We start from the raw sequence: 22,551 nt of genomic DNA on the forward strand, positions 1-22,551 counted from the left end.
TTCCAAATATAAGCCTAGCTGCCGTGTTTTGAATGGTCTGAAATTTCTTTAAGGTTTGTTCTTTGCATCCTGCATAGATTCCATTGCAGTAATCTAGGTGGCTTATTACAGAATATTTTGTACTTTTTTGGGATCTTGCCAGGTATTTGTGACCTGGATTGGCCTGGAAACAGGATGCTGGGCTTGATGGACCTCTGGTCTTTCCCAGTATGGCAATACTTATGTACTTATATACTTAATCGTGTATTATATAAAGATCTAGTATAACATTATAATCTGCATCCTAAAATGCACAAAATACTGACATCTTCTTTCTTATTTTAAAAGTGTGAATTCTTGAAACTGAAAGGTCCTGCCTAGCAGCATATGGCAACTCCCTTTTTAAAATTTGTTTCAGTTTATTCTTGAGTCTTTCTGCCTCAGTTAAATTCCAAGCAGGCGTTGAGCAGCAACAAATTAAACACATCCAACATGAAATTCATTCCAAGAGTGACTTTCAGGAAGCCAAAATATTTTCCACTGCTTCATAATTTCCTGATCCATGTAGACTAGCCTGAAGCCAAGAAAAGTACTAACGGAAATACCTACAAAGTTTCCCCCTTCATGTTTATTCAGATGCAGGTTTATCGCTTTTCTTGACCAGAAACTTTATATTTCCTTTACCTATACTGGAATTGACGCTGTCCGGTTCACTGTCCCGTTCTTGTTCTGGCACACACGTGCACCCGACAGGGATAGTTATATAGTCTTCTATGTAAACGTAGCGACCTCCAGTACAAGAGGAGGTGCGGCGAAGAACAACTGTCGGCATGTAGACAGGGATACTACGAAAGTAAAAATTCTCTTCTCCAAATATCCCAGTCAAACATCCTTTGCACAGACAATAAGCTTCAGGAATGTATTTGGGATACCTTGAGGGATCATATGAAATTCTGCAAGAAAATAAACATCTTTTTAGACTAAGTCATCTGGGGATTATTATTACATACACTGTTCCTAGTATCCTACAATGCAATAAATGTATTTGCCACATTAACGTTTCACAAAAAAAGAAGTAAATTATTTATTTTAGTTCTTAAATACATACCAGTCAGTACTAGCAAACTGCATGCAAAGTATCAAGTGAAAATGAGAGGGGCTAGAGACAGACAAACTTAGCATAAGGCATTAGGAATCAAGAAAGAAGGATGCCATATCTTTTTTAACAGCCCTGGATGACATGAATAATAACGTGAACATTATCACTATACCTTTATGTTTTTTTTATCACCAACACACACGATATTGCCCTCACTACTATACTACTACTGCACTGCTTGTCATGAATCAAGTACAGGCTCATATGGAGGTCAAATGATATAAAGCAATGAGAAGGACATGCACTGCTAGCTCCAGCTTAGCAGGGGGAAGAAAACAGCTTTTATTCTGGAAGAGAATGAATAAAATTAGATTTAAACAGCATAGTGAAAGATATAAATGTGATCCAAGCCAGGAGGAAGAAAAGACTCTCCGCATATAAAGCAAGGGGCCTGAAAAATGTAGGACTCAGAAGGACTCTATTAGCAGGGCTGGTCTTAGCAACTGCGGGGCCCTGTGCAGACCAATTCGCTGCCCACCCCCCACCAGCCCCGCCCTTTGTTGACAAGATATCTTTTAAACATTTTATTTTATTTCAAATAAAGACAAATCAAGCAAAACTTGTATACAAAAACTAATTCTATAATGCTATACTAGGAAACCTTTGGGTTTAAAAAGCAAAACCATGTGCACGTAAGGACTAGATAAATGAATTAAAACAAATCCCCTTAATATGTAATACTTGGTAGCAATAATGAAACAGTGATTGAATATTCAGATAGCAAACAGCCTGAACCAACAGATTTATTTTCCACTGAACATAATTAACTTTGTATGAACTTAGCTGCTAATAGTGTGCTGAACTGGACAATGTTGGCACATTTAGCCATACCCTTTTACCAGCCATGGCGGATATAAACAGTAGTCATTGAAAATATTATACCAGTACAGGAGAAGAAAAATAACTTGAGAGAGAAGGGAAGGCTTAAAGGCTGTTTTTTCGCTGCCACTGCCGCTGCTGTGACTTTTTATTATTATTTATTCATTTATTCAAAAAAAGAATTTACAAGAAACCTCTTGATTGGAAAGTCTCTGCAATCATAATAGAATTTAAAGGAAAAAAAATTAATACAATGAAATTAAAACAATTCACTTTTAAAGAATAGAGACTCAAGTCCATAATGTAAGGAATCCAAAAATGTAGGAAATCAACTGGAGAAAAACGAAGGAATTATTAAAAACAAACAGATATCACACATTCATTAAGTGGAGTTGCATTACTCTTTTCGCTTTCCCTTATTTACCGAGGCTATGAGTGCAGACAGATGAGCTGGTTCCATAAATACATATTTTTTCCCCTCAAGTCTTATTATACACTTGCAGGGGTATCTTAAAAAAAAAGGTACCCCCCAAGTGCAAAACTTCCGGCCTGAGGAGTAAGAATTGTTTCCTCCGCCGTCTAGTCTCCTTAGAGACATCAGGAAATAGCGCTGCTGTGACTTTTTAAACGCAGGGTGGCTGGAAGGAAAGCAGCTGAGGATCAAATGCCAGGGAGCGAGAGTAAGCGCCATAGGGCCCCTGGAGGTGCAAGGCCCTGAGCGACCACTCCTGTCGCCCCTGCCGACCCTATTAGAGACCATCTTCACGCCCCTTTCCCTCAAAGACAACCCCCACACACACACACCCACCACCACCCTGTATCTACTATGGGATTCTTTTATGTCTGGGATCTCAGGGCAGAAGTGATCCCCAGTTCTCCTGCTTTCTCCAGTACCAGGTTTAAAATGGCTGCTTTAACCCCTAGTGGTATGCTTATGTTTATTGAATATTTGATAACCTGCCTCAAAAAGATTGAGTCTCAGTGGTTTACTGCTAGGAGTCAATATTATAGCAATTGCTTCTTAGTTGGCAGATTGACCCCTAGGGGTAGTACCATTTTGAACCTGGCAGGACCATCTAGGGATCACTCCTGAAACCCTAGATTTCAGAAACCCCCTCCCACACAGTAGGTACTGGGATATTATTTAGGGGAGGCTGAGGACAGGGAGAGCAAACTGATACAAAGGGCACTGGGTGAGGTATCTTATTATCTATGGGGCCAGGGTACATGTATTGGCAGATGGCACTGATGCACCCATGCTATCTGCAGATATATATACCATGCAGTACATGTCTGCCCTGTGCTGTAAATACAGGGAAGGTGCTTGCTATTAGAGAATGACACGGGGATAGGGACAGAGCCAAACTTTGTTCCCGGGTCACTTTCTACTTTGAAGCCTGTTAATGAACTGGACTGTTATTTATATTTGATTGATGCAGATGAAAATATTTTTATTTTTTTGGAAAAAAACAAGCAAACATGCTGGCCACAGCTAGAAAATTTTGCATGGGGGATCCTGTACATCCTGCCACCAGCACATCTTCTAAGAAGACATCTTCTACTGCAGGAAGGACTGTGGAAGGCAGGAGAGCTAGACTGAATCCTGAAATTGTTGATGACTTCTTATTCATCCACAGATTAAAAAATCATAACAGTGCTTCATAGGACATATTTCCCCTCTCTAGGGCATACAGAACGGTTATATTTTGTACCCCTGGACATTTTAACAAGGTGGATTAGAATTCCTTAGGGTAGTAGAAGTCAGCTGTTGTTGGGGTTGGAAAGGTAGAGTGTGGTGGTGGTGGGAGGGTTTATTATAGTTGCTCATTGTTATTATTGTTTTCTATTTGTAATTTATACAAAACAGTTGCACAGCATATTGTTCCTTTTTATACTTTAATAAAAAGATTTAAATGGGGTGCGGACGGGGCGGAGACAGAGACAGGGCCTGCGGGGATGGGACGGGGATGGAGACGGGGCCTTTGGGAACAAGGTGGGGATGGAGACAGAACCCACGGGGACGAGGCAGGGACGGTGACAAATGTTATCCCCATGTCATTCTCTACTTGCTATGCTCCTGGCATCTATTGCACATTTTTTACAATCTGGGGATTTGCAATCTTCAATAAACAATTAAGCTATAAGGACTGTAATATGTGACTGATGAATGATATAGCGAGTTCCCTCATAGCCTCTGTACAGTGAGAAATTTTGGAGCGATTTATCTTATAGTCCCATTAATATACACTAGAGAGAAAGAGGACTGTTATGTGGTATTTTGTTTATTGAAAACAATATTAGGAGCATCAGATTTTCTAAGGTATTTTTCAGTCATTGAATAACAAAGCTATAAAGTTTGATTGTCTTTCATTTAGGGACAATAAAGCAGTGTACATAGGAAAGTGAATAAAATAATACATGTATTTTAGGGAGAGAAACACATCATATAGCACCAGGAGACATAAGACAAATTCAATGGAAACTCAACATAAGACAGATCAGAGAATGTGGTCAAGACTAGCAGTAGAACTGAGCTTAAAAATGGTTTGGAGAGGTTTCTGAACTAGGACAGGATCCATCCATACATGATTATTAGCCAAACAGATTTGAGTGACTGCACTGCATACTTGTGGGGGTGAGAGAGAGGAACTGGACTTTCCTACTAGGATCTATTTGGTTCCAGTAGCGTACCAAGGGCATGGTGGTGGGGGCGGCCTGCCCTGGGTGCAGACAGCAAGGGGGAGCACAAAGCAGTTGCATGGCTGTCAGCTCCACTGGTCCCCTGACCCCTCTGATGTTACTTCATGTCCCGGGGCAGCGGACCGGAAGAGCCAACAACCATGCGACTGCTCTGTGCACCTCCTTGCTAGGAGGAAGGGTCATGGGGTAATGTGCTACAGGGGAGTGGGGGTGTGACTGGCCTTGGGGGGGGGGGATGGGGGTGTAACATGCATCGGGGAGGGGCGCAGCAGTGACCCACCATGGGTGGCAAGCAAGCTAGGTACACCACTGTTTGGTTCTTCCATGTGACCCAGACTGAACCTGGGCTGAATGGATCTCTTATATTCCTAAGGCACCTCTGATGGTCTTATGTTCAAATTTTAGGACACATTCCCAAATGAACTACTTACAATGTACAACTCAACAGTGGCTGTTATAATTGAGTATGAAATGAACAGTATACAATTGAAACAAACTTTGTATCTGTATCTCAAAGTTGAAAAATAAGCCAGGTTTGGGTTTTTTTTTTTGACATGTACACCATGGCAACCTTTTCTTAAAAAGAAACTTGGCATGAATAGATGGAAACTGGCTTTATGTCCAGCACTTATGCAGCCATGATTACTTAGCAAGCTGGAACATGCTGGTACGCATAATTGGAAACATACAGGCAGAAATATGAATGGACATTTTTAAAAATCCTATTGTCAATTAGAAGAAAACAAAGACCATGCTTTTCCAATATTCACAAAGCAAGGATATAGATGTGACCTAAAAGTGGAGTTTGTGACTTATTTACACCACAAGATAGAGGGATATCAACTGCCAAATTTCAGCCTCAGGTATGGACTAATTACATCTTTAAAAATGAGAAACTTTTATCAATAAAAAAGTAATTAACCCCAGAAATCGCATACCCCATTTTAGGTACCTGCAGTTTTAGGCCATAGAACTGAAAAACATAAAAGTTGTGAATAAAAGTATATAACTTTCAAAACGTTGCCTAAATTTACCCAAACTTTTCTAGCCTTTATCTATGTTGTAACCCCACTTTTGGTACCTTTTCGCTCAGTGGGTCCCATGTGTAGTTAGAGTTCAACATTTTTATTGATGGTATAACATGTGTAAGAGAACATCAATCACATGGTACATTTCGTAATTAACTGAACCAAACAACTTGGGTAATAACATATTGACATGACCACCATCATACATTTTTCCATTTTCTCTCGGGTCCCATGTGTAGTTAATACGTATTTATATCAAGCAGAAAATCGGTCTCAACAGCTTGATACTATCCATATAAGAAAGGGGAGGAGGAAGGACAGGCTTAAGATGTATCCACTTACCACCTAATTCTATAGCTTTAGGATCCGAGTCAATAAAGGAAGCTCAAACATTGGTGCCTAAAATATGGGGGCTCAGCTAGTATTCAATAATGGCACGTTTGCGCACCTTAGAGTACTAGCATAATACTCAGTCGCACACCCAACTGACCACGTATGCCATGTCTATGGCTGGTGTAAATGGTCAGGCCTAAAGGCCACAGTTGTGACTGAAAATGCGAGTATTCTATAAAGCATGAGCAAGAATAGCAAGAGTGTACAAGATCCACTCATGGGAAAGCCCCCTTCATATTTACATGCAAAAACACTTAGAGGCCCTTTTACTAAGCTGCGGTAAAAAGTGGCCTGCGGTAGTGTGGACATGTGACACTGGGGCGCGCTGGGCCATTTTTTTTACAGTGGCTGGTAAAAAAGGTTTTTTTAATGAGGCAGTAAATGGCCGTGTGGTAAAATGAAAAGTAGCGTGTGGCTATTTACTGCCTGAGCCCTTACCGCCACCCTTTGACCTAGCGGTAAGGGCTCACGCGGTAATCATGCAGCACAAGCCAATGTAGCCATGCAGCTGATAATTGCCAGGAACGCTGCCCCACGGTAGAAAATACAAAAATACTTTCTACCATGGGAAACAGCATGGTAAGGCAGTTAGCTTAGCGGAGTTTTAAAAAGGTTTTTGGACGGCTTCCTAAAGGAAAAGTCCATAGACCGTTATTAAATGGACTTGGGGAAAATCCACTATTTCTGGGATAAGCAGTATAGAATGTTTTGTACTTTTTTGGGAACTTGCCGGGTATTTGTGACCTGGATTGGCCACTGTTGGAAACAGGATGCTGGGCTCGATGGACATTTGGTCTTTCCCAGTATGGCAATACTTATGCGCCAACCGCAGAATTACTGCTGGGCACCCAAGCTACCCCAGTGGTACTGCCTATTTGGCACATTAGCCCTACCATTGCTTAGTAAAAGGGCCCCTTAGGCACCAAGTCATAGGATAGTGCCTGTGCACTTATGTTCGTTCCTGCTGTTTTACCCCCATTTTGGCACTCAACTACTGTTATCTTCTGTTTTTCTGCCTACAGTTAGGCACCTAACTTATGGCGCACTTTATAGAATTACCCCCTTAGGGGTGAATTCTATATATGGCGCAAAAAAGTGCTATTCTATAAGCCACAGTTTAAAGAATAGCGCTTAACCTTAGGTGCAGCCATTTACATCAACTGAAATGTGATGCAAATGTATGTACCTAAATTAGGCACATTTCCCCCTTATTCTATAAATATGCGCCTAAATTTTAGGAAAGACCCCATTCCAACCATGACCCTCCCATTTCCATGCCCCCTTTTTGGAACTCACGTGTACAATGTAGGCGCAGATCCTGCACGTGCATATCGCAATTAAATCTAATTAGCGCCAATAATTGCTTGTTAAAAAGCCAATTATTGGTGCTAATTAGCTAATTACTCAATTAAACTGGACATGCGCCCAAATTTGTGCAGGCAATTTTATCGACTTTTATAGAATTAAGGGGTTAGCGCCTAAATGTAAGCACCATTTGCACGTTAGAATTATAGAATACTAGAACTTACTCAGCAGTATTCTATAATATCAGCATCAGTCGCACCGCGAATAAATACAAGGGAGCGTGAGCAGGGGGCGGTGTACAGTGGTGACCCTACTATTAAGCCACCTGAGACAAGGGCCTCAGGTGACACTCTTTTTAAGCAGCATCGACCCCCCCCCACCCCACCCCGCCCGCCTGCCTGCCACGTTCTGGCATCACCCCTGCCCTTCCTTCCCTGAATTTACCTTCTTTTCTTGCTTTCCAAAAGTCAGGGTGGTAGCGGTTCCCATATGCTGCCCTGCCACTGACCCCTTTCTCTCTTACAGACCGCCTCTCTGATATACTTCCTGTTTCCTCAGAGGCGGGGCAGGCCACAGTGGAGAGAAGGGGCTGGGGCTGACAGCACGGCAGTGTGTGGGAACTGCTACAAAGCCAGAAAAGAAGGTAATTTTGGGGAAGAAAGGAAGAGGGGAGATGTCAGACTGTGGTGGGGGGGGAGGTTGCAGAGCGGAGCTGGTGTGGTAGACCATCCTCTTTCCTCAGGTGGCAGACTGTCTTGGTGCACCCCTTGCGGTGTATGAGTGGGACATGGGATTGTCAAACATTTGCATGCATAGGTTATAGAATACTTGCATTTATGTGCTAAAGTGCTACATGTAAGCGCACATTTATACCTGTTATGGACTTGGTGGAAGTGGGTGCATCTAAACATTAGTGCATAAATGCTGACTTAGGCTCCCCAGATTCCATTATACAATTCACGCTCAGTGTGCTGCATTTTGTCGCTCTTTATAGAATTGACCCCTCAATGACAATATTCAGCTGCTGAATGGATAATTTATATGTTCAGTTTAGGCCTGCCGAATGGCAGGTCTTAAATCAGACGAGCAGTGCAGGCACAGTGAGCACACTATCAGATATCCCTTGATACCACTTGTATCTCTCATTCTGGAATGGCGATTGCCATGACAGAACAATGTAAGCCACACTGAACCTGCAAATAGGTGGGAAAATGTAGGATACAAATGCAACAAATAAATAAATATCTACAGTGCTGCTTATAGCTTAAGATGGTCATCATGTGCACCACTCTCTCTGCATCAAACACCAATTCTCAATACAATTTGGTCATCTGAACATTTCAGATGTAAGTAGGGAGACCAGTGGTGGAAGACCTACTGAATATAAAGCCTAAACTGATGTAAATGAAGAAACACAATCAATATCAGCATCTAATAAACACCAATATATTATTCATTTTTAGTTATGATTTTTTATAAAATGGAGAGACTATAACACAGGAAGAAAGAGCACATAAACATCAAACAAGTTAAAGTTCAGCGAGAATATCTGAACATGTAATATGAGATGGCAAAGACATTTTTCAGCAGTGAAGTTTATCTCATATGGCTTCAGTAATCCAATCCAGGTGTCAGTGAATTTCTGCTTATTTCAAAATCTGGAAGAAACAACGAGCAACACTAATAAATAGGTTGTAGACGTGGCATTCACTCTGGACAGTGTACAACAAGTGTCTGGTTCCAAAGTGCAGCATCTGTGTTTAAAATGTGGATATAAAATAGGGGTTCTGGGTTTTGGTTTAAAGTTTAAAAAAAAACTCCACTAAAACCTCCACCAATGAGAACAAAAATTTAGCCTTGCTGTAAACTGGAAAACACTGCTAAAATGGCAACCCAGAAACCTCCTTAAAACTCCTCTTTCCTACCAACTATTTCTCAGCTCTAATATTCTCTACCAGATCCGCTTTTGGGGTCCCGTTAAAAGACTAGAGCAACAAAAATAATTATTATGAAGGAAATTCAGACTAACCAACCAGGCTCAAGATCAAGAAAAAAAGCAAGGAAGAATGGCAGCCAATTGGTGAAAAACACGTGGTGACCAATGAAAATGTGCTTGGAGTGGTCAATCAGGAACTGATTTGCATGTGAATGCTAAGTATTGGTCAACAATGTTGGCTGACTCTGGGACATCATCACTGCAGAACTGCCAAAGAGGTAGAATGTTTAAGCGGGAGATTTTGACCACTTGTTCCAACCCAGCTCATGCCATGCCCCCCCCCCCTTCCACATTCATTGCACATCCACTACAACACTCTTCTATGCCAATCCTACCACCATGAACACCTTCAAATCTTGGGGCTGACCCTTCCTGTCTGTTAATCTTGCAGTAGGAAGCACTGGCCATAAGATCTGAAGTTGCTTATGGTCATGTGTAGGCAGAGAAGAAACTGACTGGTTGACTCCCACATCTCAAGATCAGAGGGAGTTTCCTGCTCTTGCATAAGTGATGGTTTCCCAATGAATGAGGCTACCACTCAATGAGGGAAACCTGGCAGATCTGTGTGTGCGCGCAGTTCCACCTCCTGAAGCAGCGTCTGATGACGTGAAAAAAGTGGCTCTTGTTGAGGGATTTTTGTTTGTTGGCAGTTGTGACCTGGAGAAAGATTCTGTGTTGGCTTTGAGGAGAAGATTTTACACTGAGTTGTTTATGGAGGAACATTCTTCAGCTGGGAAGTTAAGTGATCGTATTGGATTTAATATTCTGGAACTGTGACTGTGGCTATCTTTCATTACCAATTTACTTTGGAACTGTGTGAGATTTTTGTATTTTTTGTGACCACTTTTGAATTTTTTTGGGTATTGGGACTGTTCAGTGATAATTTGCATCTATATTTACCAGTTTGGGGGGTGAACAGTTGATTTTTTCCCTTTGGAGTTTTTTTCCACTATTCTCTTTTTTACCTGGTTTATAAAGGAAGGCCATACCTGAACAGTTCCAACCCCAGAACAAATAGATGAACAAATGTTTACAGAAATTAGGAAAGCTGGCAAATTGGGCAACATTATAATAATAGGTGATTTCAATTACCAAGAAAATCCCAAGGGTAGAGAAGAAATAACTCAAGATACTACACAAAATCAACTCTTTTCCACTATGAACTCAGGATTGGTCAACCTAAAACCAAAAACCAAGTGGAGAAAAAAAGACCTCAGAGAGTACAGAGCTACAAACACACAGCTGCAATAAGTCAGAAGCCCACATTAATTGGTCATTTAAAAATTCCACTTTTTTAAGTAAGACAAATACCCCAATATTGACTAGATAAATGCTACATCAGGGAGCAGCACTAGGGAGGCAAAAATTCTTAGATGTAATAAATTATTGCTTCTTGGAGCAACAGGTCCAAGCACCAACAAGAGGGGGAGCTATTTTAGATCTAGTCCTTAATGGAATGCAGGGCATGGTACGAGAGGTAATGGCCTTGAATCTTTTGGGAAACAGTGATCATAACACGATTAAATTTGAACTGATATCTGGAATGAAATCATTAAAGAAATCTACTGTAGCAGCATTTAATTTTCGAAATGGCGATTATGACAAAATGTGGGAAATGGTTTAAAAGAAGCTGAAAGGTCAGCCACAAAGGTTAGGACTTTAAATCAGGCATGGCCATTATTTAAAAATACCACTGTGGAAGCCCAGATGTAGTCAAAGTATTAACAAAGATGGAAAAAAGAGCAAATGACAGCCAGCATGGTTAAAAAGTGAAGTGAAAGAGGCTATTAGAGCCAAAAGAGCATCCTTCAAAGAATGGAAAAAGGATCTGAATGAAGAAGATAAGAAGCAATATAATCAGTGTCAAGCTAGATGCAAAGCATTGATAAAGAAGGCTAAAAGAGAATATCAAGAAAAACTTGAGGTGGAGACAAAAACATGTAATAACATTTTGTAAGGTACCTCAGAAGCAGAAAGTTTGTGAGGGAATCCATGGGACTGTTAGATCATGAAGAAGCCAAAGAGACACTCAAGGAAGACAAGGCCATAGCAGAGAGATCGAATAAATTATTTGCTTCGATCTTTATGGAAGAAGACGTAAGAGATCTACCTGTACCGGAAATGGTTTTCAAGGGTGATGATGCGGAGGAACTGAAAGAAATTTCAGTGAACCTGGAAGACATACTGAGCCACATTCACAAGTTAAAGACTGATAAATCATCTAGACTGGACGGCATACACCCCAGGGTACTGAAAGAATTCAAAAATGAAATTGCTGATCACCCATAGCACCTGAAGATTGGAGGGCTCCAGGGGTAATCTAAGAAATTACAGACCGGTAAGCCTGACTTCAGTGCCAGGGAAAATAGAGGAAACTATTATAAAGAAGAAAATTATGGAGCACATAGACAAACATGGTTTAATGGGACAGAGTCAGCAGCATGGGTTCAGCCAAGGGAAGTCTTGTCTCAGCAATCTGCTTAATTTCTTTGAAGACATAAACAAACATGTGGCTGAAGGTGAGCCGGATGATGTAGTGTATCTAGATTTTCAGAAAGCTTTTGACAAAGTTCCTCATGAGAGACTCCTGAGAAAATTAAAAAGTCATAGGATAGGAGGCAATGTCCTTCTGTGGATTAGGAATTGATTATTGGACAGAATCCAGACTGCCCCAATTTGACTGCCCCTATCAGACCGACTGTTCACTTGTCTATTAGATTGTAAGCTCTTTGAGCAGGGACTGTCTCTCTTTGTTAAATTGTACAGCGCTGCGTAACCCTAGTAGCGCTCTAGAAATGTTAAGTAGTAGTAGTAGTAGTAAAACAGAGGGTAGGGTTAAATGACCATTTTTCTCAATGGAGGAGGGTGAGTAGTGGAGTGCCATAAGGATCTGTCCTGGGACCGGTCCTATTTAACATATTTATAAATGATCTGGAAAATGGAACGACGAGTGAGGTGATTAAATTTGCAGATGACACAAAACTATTCAAAGTTGTCAAAACACATGTGGATTGTATAAAATGGTGTAGAACAGGTAGAAGTAAATCAATTTTTCACTTTTTCAAAAAGTACAAAGACCTGGGACACTCAATGAAATTACATGGAAATACTTTTAAAACAATTAGGAGGAAATATTTTTTTCACTCAAATAATTGTTAAGCTCTGGAACTTGCTGCCAGAGGATGTGGTAACAGCCATTAGCATATCTGGGTTTAAAAAAAGGTTTGGACAAGTTCCTGGAGGAAAAATCCATAGTCTGTTATTGAGATGGACATGGGGGAAGCCACTGCTTGCTCCGGGATTGGTAGAATGGAATGTTGCTACTAACTGGGTTTCTGCTAGGTACTTGTGACCTAGATTGACCACTCTTGGAAGCAGGATACTGGGCTAGATGAACCATTGCTCTGACCCAGTATGGCTATTCTTATGTTCTTATGTGATTGGATACTTAACATTTGTTCCCCTCTTTTTAGATATTCTGTATCTGATCTGTAACACCTACATGCTTGGGACAGGCTGGTAGAAGTGCAAGTTATGAAGGTGAGGGAGGGGGAGTGTACAATGCTGTATTGCTGAAAATTAATTTCACCACAATTTCTGTAATGCAAAACCACTAATTTTTTGCATCCAAACAAAACACATAGGAGCCCTTTTACTAAGGTGCGCTATACCCTAATGAAGGCCATGGAATATGGCTTACCGCAGCATGCGCTAAAGCGTCCTGTAGTAATTTTGCACTTAGTACAAGGTATGTGTGTGCCAAATATTTTTCAGATTTTTTTTTTGGAAGGGGTGTGGTATGGGCGGAGAGTGGATGTTCTTGTGCCACATGGTTAATGCTGGAGCCCTTATCACCTCCTAAATAGGCACAGACACAGCTTGCATGTGGGGCTGTGGACTGAGGCGGCAGGGCAGATGCAGACAGAGAGAGGCAGGGTCGGGAATCAACATCATTTCCATCACCATTGGGTTTTACACCACATTTATGGATGTTCCATTCAACGTGGTTTACACTCCAAAATAAAACAGTTAAGTTTAAAAGAAGAATAAAACAGCCAGAAATTATAATTCTAATTATGCATAAAGAAACTTATATTTAAGAAAAAAAAGTCTTAAGACCCTTTCTAAGTGCTAATAAAGTTGGCATATCCCTTAATTCTTGAGGTAGTTTGTTCCAATAAAGGACATAGGAGCTCATAGGGAAAGCATAGCAGGGGCGAGGGGTGAGAGATGGACTTCAGAGGAATAGTAGCATGGTTGAGACTAAGGAGGTTTAATGACAGGAGATGGCATGATGTCAAAAAGCTGAAGCTCATTCCCCCAGCAGCTGCCATCTTGGTATGTCCAAAACAAACTATCAGCTGCTGCATCTACGTTGTTGTTATGCATTGTTTTATCTCAGTTGTATTTAGAAACATGCCGGGATGAACATAGGGATGAACACAGAGGAGCTACATATGGGAAGTTTCCAAATAAATAAAAAAGCAGTCAGAGAGCACATGGAGTGGTGAAAGGCTTCCAGGAGGAAGGGGGTTCTGTGTGCAAGACAATGAGCAGAGTCACGGAGAGAGAAAGAAACTTGCCGGTCAATATTCAGCCTGCACCAGAAGCGATTTAACTTTCCTGCCTAGTTAAATCACTTTACATTGGGTGATTGGGATAGACAGAGGCACCCAGGCCATGAGTTGCTGGTGTCGTTGTCTTTTTGAGATTAAAAAACAAAATAAAAGCATATAGCACAGCACTGAAATCCACAATACAGAATTGCAAAACATCCAAATTGGCATTGTCAAAACCAATTTTTAGACGTTTTTCTATGAAAGTCATCAGAAGTGCATTCAAATCATAAGGGTGCATGTCAGGGGTGTGTTAAGGGAGAAATCTGGGCATTCCTAACACTTGGACGTTTTTTAGCCATAATGAAACAAAACAAAACCGTCCAGGGCTAAAACTCAGACGTTTTCAGCTAGACCTGTTTTTATAACAAATAAGGCACAAAAAGGTGCCCTAAATAACCGGAGGAGCACTGGAGGGAATCAGGGATGGCCTCTCCTTACTCCCTCAGTGGTCACTAACCCCCTCCCACCCCCAATAATGTGATTTCAAACATTATTTGCCATTCTTTATGCCAGCCTCAGATGTTATACTCAGGTCCATTAGAACAGCATGCAGGTCCCTGGAGTAGTCTAGTGGTGGGTGCAGTACACTGCAGACAGGTGGACCCAGGGCCATACCTTCTCCTACCTGTTACACTTGTGGAGGAAACTGTGAGCTCTACAAAATTCACCAGAAACCCATTGTACCCACATAGAGGTGCCCCCTTCACCCATAAGGGCTATGGTAGTGGTGTACAGATGGGGGTAGTCGGTTTTGGGGGGGCTCAGCACACAAGGTAAGGGAGCTATGTACCTGGGAGCATTTTATGAAGTCCACTGCAGTGCCCCCTAGGGTGCCCTATTGCTGGCTCCTCCTACTTCCCAATGGCTTGATTTTGTGTGTTTTGCACTTGGACTTTTTTTTTTTTCCCGAAAATAGACCAAAAAACAAAATGTCCAAATCACAAAAACTTGTTCAAAACACTATTTTTGTTTGGGGGGGGTGGGGAAGACATTTTTATTTTTTTTGAAAAAGACCTTCTTTCCTATTCAGATTTTGGAGGTATTTTGCAAAATGTCCAAAGTTGGACTTAGATATCATATCGAAAATGCCCCTCTATATGTGCTTAAACTAAAATGCATACAACCTATCCAGTGCCATAGTGAGGGTGGCTGACACCCAGGGCGGGTTGCCGCTGCGCACCCCCCCCCCCTGGGTGCAGCACGGCGCATCCCTCCTCGGCGCGTGCACCCCCCCCCCCCGGAGCGCTTACCACTACCATAGAAAATGGGGCAGGCAGGCGGGAGGGCCGTTCCGCCCGGAGTGCACGTCGCTGGGAGCTGCGTCGGCTCCGCTGGTTCCCTGCTCTCTCTCTGCCCCGGAACAGGAAGTAACCTGTTCCGGGGCAGAAAGAGCAGGGAACCAGCGGAGCCAACACCCCCCCCCCCAGCGGCATGCACCCGGGGCGGACCGCCCCACCTTCCTACACTACTGAACCTATCTGATCTGAGTGGAGATATTCTGGTGGAGGGGTTTGGACTTTATAAAAACTGTATGTGTGCAGGCATGGATTGAGTGCCAATTTTTGAAGAAACCAAACATGCAGACCAAAGAGAAGCTCTTCCCTGCTTTCTTCAGGGCCATGGCCTATGTGCTGCTTCATAGGGGCGCCACTGTGGCACTATTGCCTTCCTCTGCTCTACTTCTGGTTTTCTAGTCTTTGGGATCTCTGACAAACCTCTCTATGGGCGTTAAACTCTTAAAGCCAGCCTTACATGTAAACTAATCTAAGAAACTTGCATACATACCTGCAAGAGCGAGTTTGTGATGCCCTTTGAGGTCACACCAGAAACTGAGTCTATTTTCATTTGCTTGCTGATTTGCAAAGGCAAACATTCTAGCTCTGCTTTAAACCTGTTTTTAGTGATGTTTCTGTGGATACATAGTGTGTATTACAGAGCCAGAGGTTTTATTTCATCCTGCATAGACCCAGAGTTCACTCCCATATAGAAGAAACAGTTGAATGATGTTATTCAATAATTGTAATAGTAGTTTTACTGGTTGATTCAAACTGGTCAGGAGTTTCTTTCCAGCACAGATGGCCTTTGTGATTTTTGTTTCTCACAGTGTAAAGAGCATGCTTTGGGAGTGGCTGCAATGTGTGGAAGTAGAACGTTTGGCTTTACCCAAGCATATCTGGATTGTCCCCCTTTACCACAGTTTAAAACCCTGCTAGAACCGTGACCCAAGAACATCTCTGATTAGGATTAACGTAACAGGGTGTTCACACTTAAGCATACAGTAGGTGCTTATACCCCAGACAATTTTAGAAGAGGCCATGAAATGATGTTTTGCAAGCAGAAATTGCCTTTTAAAATTACTTTCGAAGTTGCTGTTTTCTTTCCTGATGCAAAGATGGAAAACTGGGGTCCAATGCACTTCAGTTCTGTACCTATCCCTGAGCCGTTTGGAAACCCGCCATTCCCTATCATCTTCCAAAAACATTAGGAAAGTATCAAAGTAACATAGAACAGAGCAGGAAATAAACATCTTTCAAACAGACATACTCAGTGGTATGTCACAGGTTCATACTTACTCCCTCCTCCCCCCCTAAAAAAGTATATTCTTTTACCACAACCTGGATTCCACACCCCAAGTACTTATCATAAGAGCATTTGTCATAGCAGGTCATGCTCTACTTCAACAATGGATTACTGAAGCCATTTATATTTTCCAGACAAGATATACAGTCAGCAGGAAAGCAGGTGCAAATCTTTAAAAAAAAAAAAAAAAAACCCCACTGGAGCTCATTTTAGAAGGGCTTGCACAGCGTTCACATGTGTAGGTCAATATACATAATCAGTTATTTTAGAAAAGCTGCTGTTTCACATATGTAGATCTGCAGCATGCAATGTTTCCAAAAGGCTATGCTTTTATTTTTTTTTACATTTGTACCCTGCGCTTTCCCACTCATAGCAGGTTCAATGCAGCTTACATATTATATACAGGTACTTATTTGTACCTGGCATAGGAGCCGACGCTGTGGATGCTTGAGCACCCCCAATATTGAGAAAAGTCCTTGTATGTGTCCAGGGAGGGGTTGTTTCCACTGGGTTTAGCACCCCCAATAATTTTGAAAAGTTGGCTCCTATGGTACCTGGGGCAGTGGAGGGTTAAGTGACTTGCCCAGAGTCACAAGGAGCTGCCTGTGCCTGTAGTGGGAATCCAACCCAGTTCCCCAGGACAACTAGGTCACTCCTCCACTCCACTCTATGCTGTGAGTGGGCCCAAATGTATTCATGTGGTTCTGATTTTACAACAGCCATACACACGTACTTCAAAAACACAGGGCATCGGCAATTATACTTGCTCTGAGGCTGATGTGCCAGCTAATTGTTTCTACCTCTTCGGTGTTTAAAACTACTCTACATTTCCCCAAAAGGGATTTATTTCATTCAGCCCTTTAATTGGCTCTTTCTGGACATCCAGTTTTGGAAAATCCAGTATTTACATGTGTAAGTGCCAACGTTTAGATATTTAAAATCCTATATGATGTCGTTCTTTTCTTTGTGTTTATTAGTAAAATGGCTGTGTTCCCACTGGATATACCAGGCGGCCTTATACGTATTGTATAAAAGGCTCTGGTTCAGTGAGCCTTAAAAAAAAATATTCTAGGAACTGGGCACATCCTGACTTGATATGCAAAACTGGGCTTAAAACAAGAATCACTGCAGCCGATGTTCCCTCCAAGGGCTGAGCTGACAAGAGCAAACATTTTCTGTTACATTATCTTGTGAGCGCTTCTTACAGATACACACACATACATAAACACTTGTAGGGAGGTTGGAAAGAATTCTCTGAGCCATGGTCTACATGCTTTCTTTACTTGTTCACCCATGGGCGTAGTTTGGGGGGAGCAAGGGGGCAGTGCCCCCTCAAACAAGCTGAGCTGTCACACCATCCTCCAATCCCCCGAGCCGCCGACAGTCTCTGTGAGAAAGCAGCACGCATGCTGCTTTAGACCTGCCCCCAGAAGCCTTTCTTTCTTCCTCAACTTCCTGTTCCCGCATTGACGGGAAGCTGTAGGAGAGAGACGGGCTTCTGGGGCAGATCTAAAGCAATGTGCTGCTTTCGCTGAGGCTGCCGGTGGCTTGGAGGATTGGAAGACTGGGAGGTGGGGCAATACAGGGTGCCAGCGGTGGCAGCACGGGCAGGGGGGGCTTGAAGAAGATCGAAAGAGACAGGGGCCGGCCTGGGTGGGAAGGTTAAAAAATGAGACTGGTGGGGGGGGGGGGGAGTAACAGAGAGAATACTAGGACTAGAGGGCATGAGTTGAAGCTACAGTGTGGTAAATTTAAAACGAATCGGAGAAAATTTTTCTTCACCCAACGTGTAATTAGACTCTGGAATTCGTTGCCGGAGAACGTGGTACGGGCGGTTAGCTTGACGGAGTTTAAAAAGGGGTTAGATAGATTCCTAAAGGACAAGTCCATAGACCGCTATTAAATGGACTTGGAAAATTCCGCATTTTTAGGTATAACTTGTCTGGAATGTTTTTACGTTTGGGGAGCGTGCCAGGTGCCCTTGACCTGGATTGGCCACTGTCGGTGACAGGATGCTGGGCTAGATGGACCTTTGGTCTTTCCCAGTATGGCACTACTTATGTACTTATGTACTTATGTACTAAGGGGCAGAAGATGAATGGGACTAGGGGGTATGGGGGGAGGGAGAAGGGGCAGAAGATGGATGCGACTAGGGGTTGGGGGGGAAGTGGAACAGAGCAGAAGATGAGTGGGACTTGGTGACTGAATGGAAAAGGAAGACGACAAGAGGAGAGAGAAGAAATGGAAAAGCCAACCTGGAAAATAATTTGGAAGACTGACACGTGGAAAGTGGAAGAGAGTGGGACCAGCCCAATCAGAAAAAAATAAAGTGCTCAGACAACAAAGGTAGATTTAATATTTCTTAAAGATTGAGATGTGCCTGCTTTGTGAAATGTACATTTATTATTTTTTTTAGTTTTGTATTTTGCAGAGTACAGGAGAAAAAACCATTTCTGTTTCTCTCATACCAGTATTGCCCTGCTGTTTTGTCTGAATGTTTTTTTGTGGTATGTATATATACTGGCTGTATTAGATGTACCTAATGGTTGGAGCTCAGGGAAGCCAGGGTTCAAATTTCACTGATGCTGCTCCTTGAGATCCTGGACAAGTCACTTAACCCCCCATTGCCTTACACACAAAACTTAAATTAAGTATCTATTGTACCTGAATATAACGTGCTTTGAGCTATTACCAAGAAAGGTGTGGTCTAAATCAAAATCCAGTACCAGGCATAGTATGAAGTAATACAAAGCACTATAAATGTCATTCAGGTTTGCAGTAGCTATATCCAGGAAAAATACAAGGTGCTAGAAACAGGTTCTTTGGTGTTACACTTGTTCTTCCAACATCACATAACCAAAGTCATTAAGATCTGCTTCTACAATCTTAAATTGATATAGTCAGTGCAACACCTTTTTTTCTACCTCTGTGCTCCATGCTCTAGTTATCTCACATCTAGATTACTGTCATTTCTTTACACATTGCACCTTGTCTAGAACTCCACTGTACGCTTAGTTACCAAATTGTGCAAATTTGATCATATTACTCCTTTACTTTGATCTGAATAACGCTGGCTCCCTGTTTCTCATCCCATTACCTATAAGATACTCTTACTAACTTACTTATGTCTATTAATACTGTACATATCATCCAGATCTCTTCGCAGCATAACTGTTTTACAGTACCTACCCATCAACAAATCTGTTTTGAGACCATCTGATTCAAAATATTTAGTGTCAATGGACCCTTTCTTTGGAATGCCCTCCTTTTTACATCTTCATTTGGAATCTTCCCTTACTAAATTCAAAAAAAGCTTGAAAACCTTTCCCTGTTTAGATGTGGTCTGTGATAGCCTTTCATTTTTGTAGCCTTCTGCTAGGTTGGAACAGAGTAGGAGTGGAGGAGGTTAATGCAGTTGATTTTGATCCTGGGGAACTGGGTTTGATCCCCACTGCAGTTCCTTGTGACTCTGGGCAAGTCACTTAACCCTCCATTATCCCAGGTACAAAATAAGTACCAGTATGTAATATATAAACCGCTTTGATTGTAATCACAGAAAGGCGGTATATCAAGTCCCATCCCCTTTTCCTAGTGAATGAATCTTCTTCCCTTACAAATATCTTCTTCCCCCTCCCTTCCTACTGCCATTTTCTGTCCTCCTTCTCCCATGTGCTAACAGTGTAGCTCTTTTCAACACTATAATATAATTTTTATATGTGAACCACCTAGACGGATTCTCCCGAGTGTGGCATACCAAATATTTGGATTTCTGCCAGGTACTTATGACCTGGATTGGCCACTGTTTGGAAACAGGATACTGGGCTAGATGAACCATTGCTCTGACCCAGTATGGCTATTCTTATGTTCTTAAAATCTGAAACTTAAATTATGCTTTGGCAAAGTCTGGAAGGAAGCTCAGAATTAGAATTATAAGGAATAACTATTTCTTTCCAGCAGATTGCTTAACAAATTGTGACAGTGTGTAGTGTACTTAATTATTATTATTTCTGTTTGGGTAGATGCTATGAGGGCCCTTTTACTAAGGTGCGTAAGCGCCTACATGTGTCCAATGCGTGTCAAATTGGAACTACCGCCCGGCTACCGTGTGCCTCGAGCAGTAATTCCATTTTTGACCCGCATCCAAAGCATTTCTTTTCTACCGTGTGGCGCTTACCCGGCGGTAATTGGCAGTTTACACGTGCTGACGCTTACCGCCCGGTTAGTGCGCGAGACCTTACCGCTAAGTCAATAGGTGGCGGTAAGGTCTCAGACAAAAAATGGATACGTGCTGATTTTAATTTTGCCATACATCCGTTTTCGTTCACAAAAAAGGCCTTTTTTCCAGGCGCACTGAAAAATGGACCTGCGCACATCCAAAACATGCACCTACACCAGCGCCGGCCACATTTTGGCGCGCCTTAGTAAAAGGGTCCCTAAGTGAGCTGGAAATGGGTAGAGGGAGCAGGGTGTACCATTCACCTGTAAGCCCAGGGAGCCACGCTGAGGAGGTTGGTAGGAAGCCGCTGCCTCTTGTCTGCGGCCGCTCTGCCCCCTGCCGGACAACTAACGTTCTGCTTGTCTAGAGGCTCCAGCTGCAGCGTGTGATGAAAAGCGCTGAGCATTCCTGCCGCCAGTCGCCCGTACAGCTGCTCCAGCATCTCTTCGGGCCGATCGCTGCAGCTCCTGGGTCGCCCAGGGGCGCGCTTGCTGCCCTTGGAAACCTGAGCATCGCGCGAAAGCACGAGGAGAGCCAGGAGAGTCCAAATCTGCGGAGGTACAAGAACAGCAGGTTAAAGGGCGGGCGCACCACAGGTCAAGACAAGAGGTCATGTGGGGAGCTTAGCTCAGGCCACAATGCAAAATTCTGTCTCCACAGTCAGGTAGATTTCGTTCTTGCTGTATACAGAGAGCACCTGATGCCCCAGCAAATTCCAGCCTGTTAGTGCCTTCATGACGCTGATTCTGCTGTTGTTGTTCTCTGCATTTTCATTAACATTAAAGGACACTATAGGGATCCCAACTTTTACCCTAGTTTACAAGCTCACGGCAAGATAGGTTGCTGAAAAAAAAAGTCTGCATACTTTATTTATAAGACAGATATGCTGATCTGCTGGTGGAAAGAAAAACAGAAAGATTACGGTAACAATGGGCGGACGGAATTTGAAGACGAGAAGTTCAGCTTCATGCTCTATAACAGCCCTTCCTTGACATTTCTTGTTACAAATACTAATTAGAATCCGCGAAACCTTACCCTGTGATGTCTCATTACGTCCAGTTTTTCAGGATCAGTGTTAGCTTTGACAAATCCAAGTCTAAGAGCTAAATGTCATGAGGCAGCTGGAAAAAAATGTCCACTTGTACTTGGTCCGTCTAGTTGTAATTGTCAGGGGAAATAAGCAAGAATCTCGTGCTCATATTTTCTATACAGTCGTCCTGTTGACTAAAGGTCCCTCGTATATTTTAAAAATTATATTTCTCCTTACCTTGCTTTCATACATTTCTGGATAATATTTTAGGCAAAGATAAGGCTTTTTTTTCACCCGCAGCCAGATGAAGTAGCTGGTTGTTCAAACTTCGTCCCAGTGATTCTGCAGAGATAGGATGTTGGAAAAAGGCCTCGACTTTCACAGAATCTCCCCTGGTCCTAGTTACTGAGAACAAACACCCAGACTCGGAGGACTCGTTCTAAATCCTGATTAATTCCAAATTCGAATGTCAAAATACAGCGTGGCTCAGACCATGTGTGCGCATCTCCTACGGAAAGGGTTTACTGCTGGCTGCAAGGAAATTGCAAGCGGGGATTGTGAGGATAGATTTTCCCATGGGATTGTGTATGTGTGTGTGGCTTTTAAATAATCCTGTTTGTTGACATTGCGTTGCTTTGCGGCGAGGCAGCTGCCAGTTCTCCAGTGCTGTTGCCCACATGCCACACGCTTTTCTTGACCATGGGAATAATTTGTCCGAATTCCACAT

General features: G+C 42.4%; 1 protein-coding gene across 1 annotated transcript; it reads right to left on the minus strand.

Annotated features, from left to right (window-relative positions):
• Positions 1-218: 218 nt before the first annotated feature.
• IL17D (interleukin 17D) lies at positions 219-22,138 on the minus strand. Its single transcript, XM_030200292.1, has 3 exons — positions 22,062-22,138; positions 21,058-21,344; positions 219-932 (listed from the first exon to the last, which is right to left on the minus strand). The coding sequence occupies exons 1-3, from the start codon at positions 22,074-22,076 to the stop codon at positions 608-610; spliced, it is 627 nt and encodes a 208-aa protein (XP_030056152.1). The 5' UTR covers positions 22,077-22,138; the 3' UTR covers positions 219-607.
• Between the last annotated feature and the right edge of the window lie 413 nt (positions 22,139-22,551).

Source organism: Microcaecilia unicolor, chromosome 4, assembly GCF_901765095.1.
Source record: "Microcaecilia unicolor chromosome 4, aMicUni1.1, whole genome shotgun sequence".
NCBI classification, from domain to species: Eukaryota; Metazoa; Chordata; class Amphibia; order Gymnophiona; family Siphonopidae; genus Microcaecilia; species Microcaecilia unicolor.

Coding starts and splice junctions, on each gene's coding strand:
- IL17D (XM_030200292.1), bottom strand. Junction 933..21,057: donor GTGGCTCCCTGGGCTTACAG/GTGAATGGTACA, acceptor ATTTTCTTGCAG/AATTTCATATGATCCCTCAA.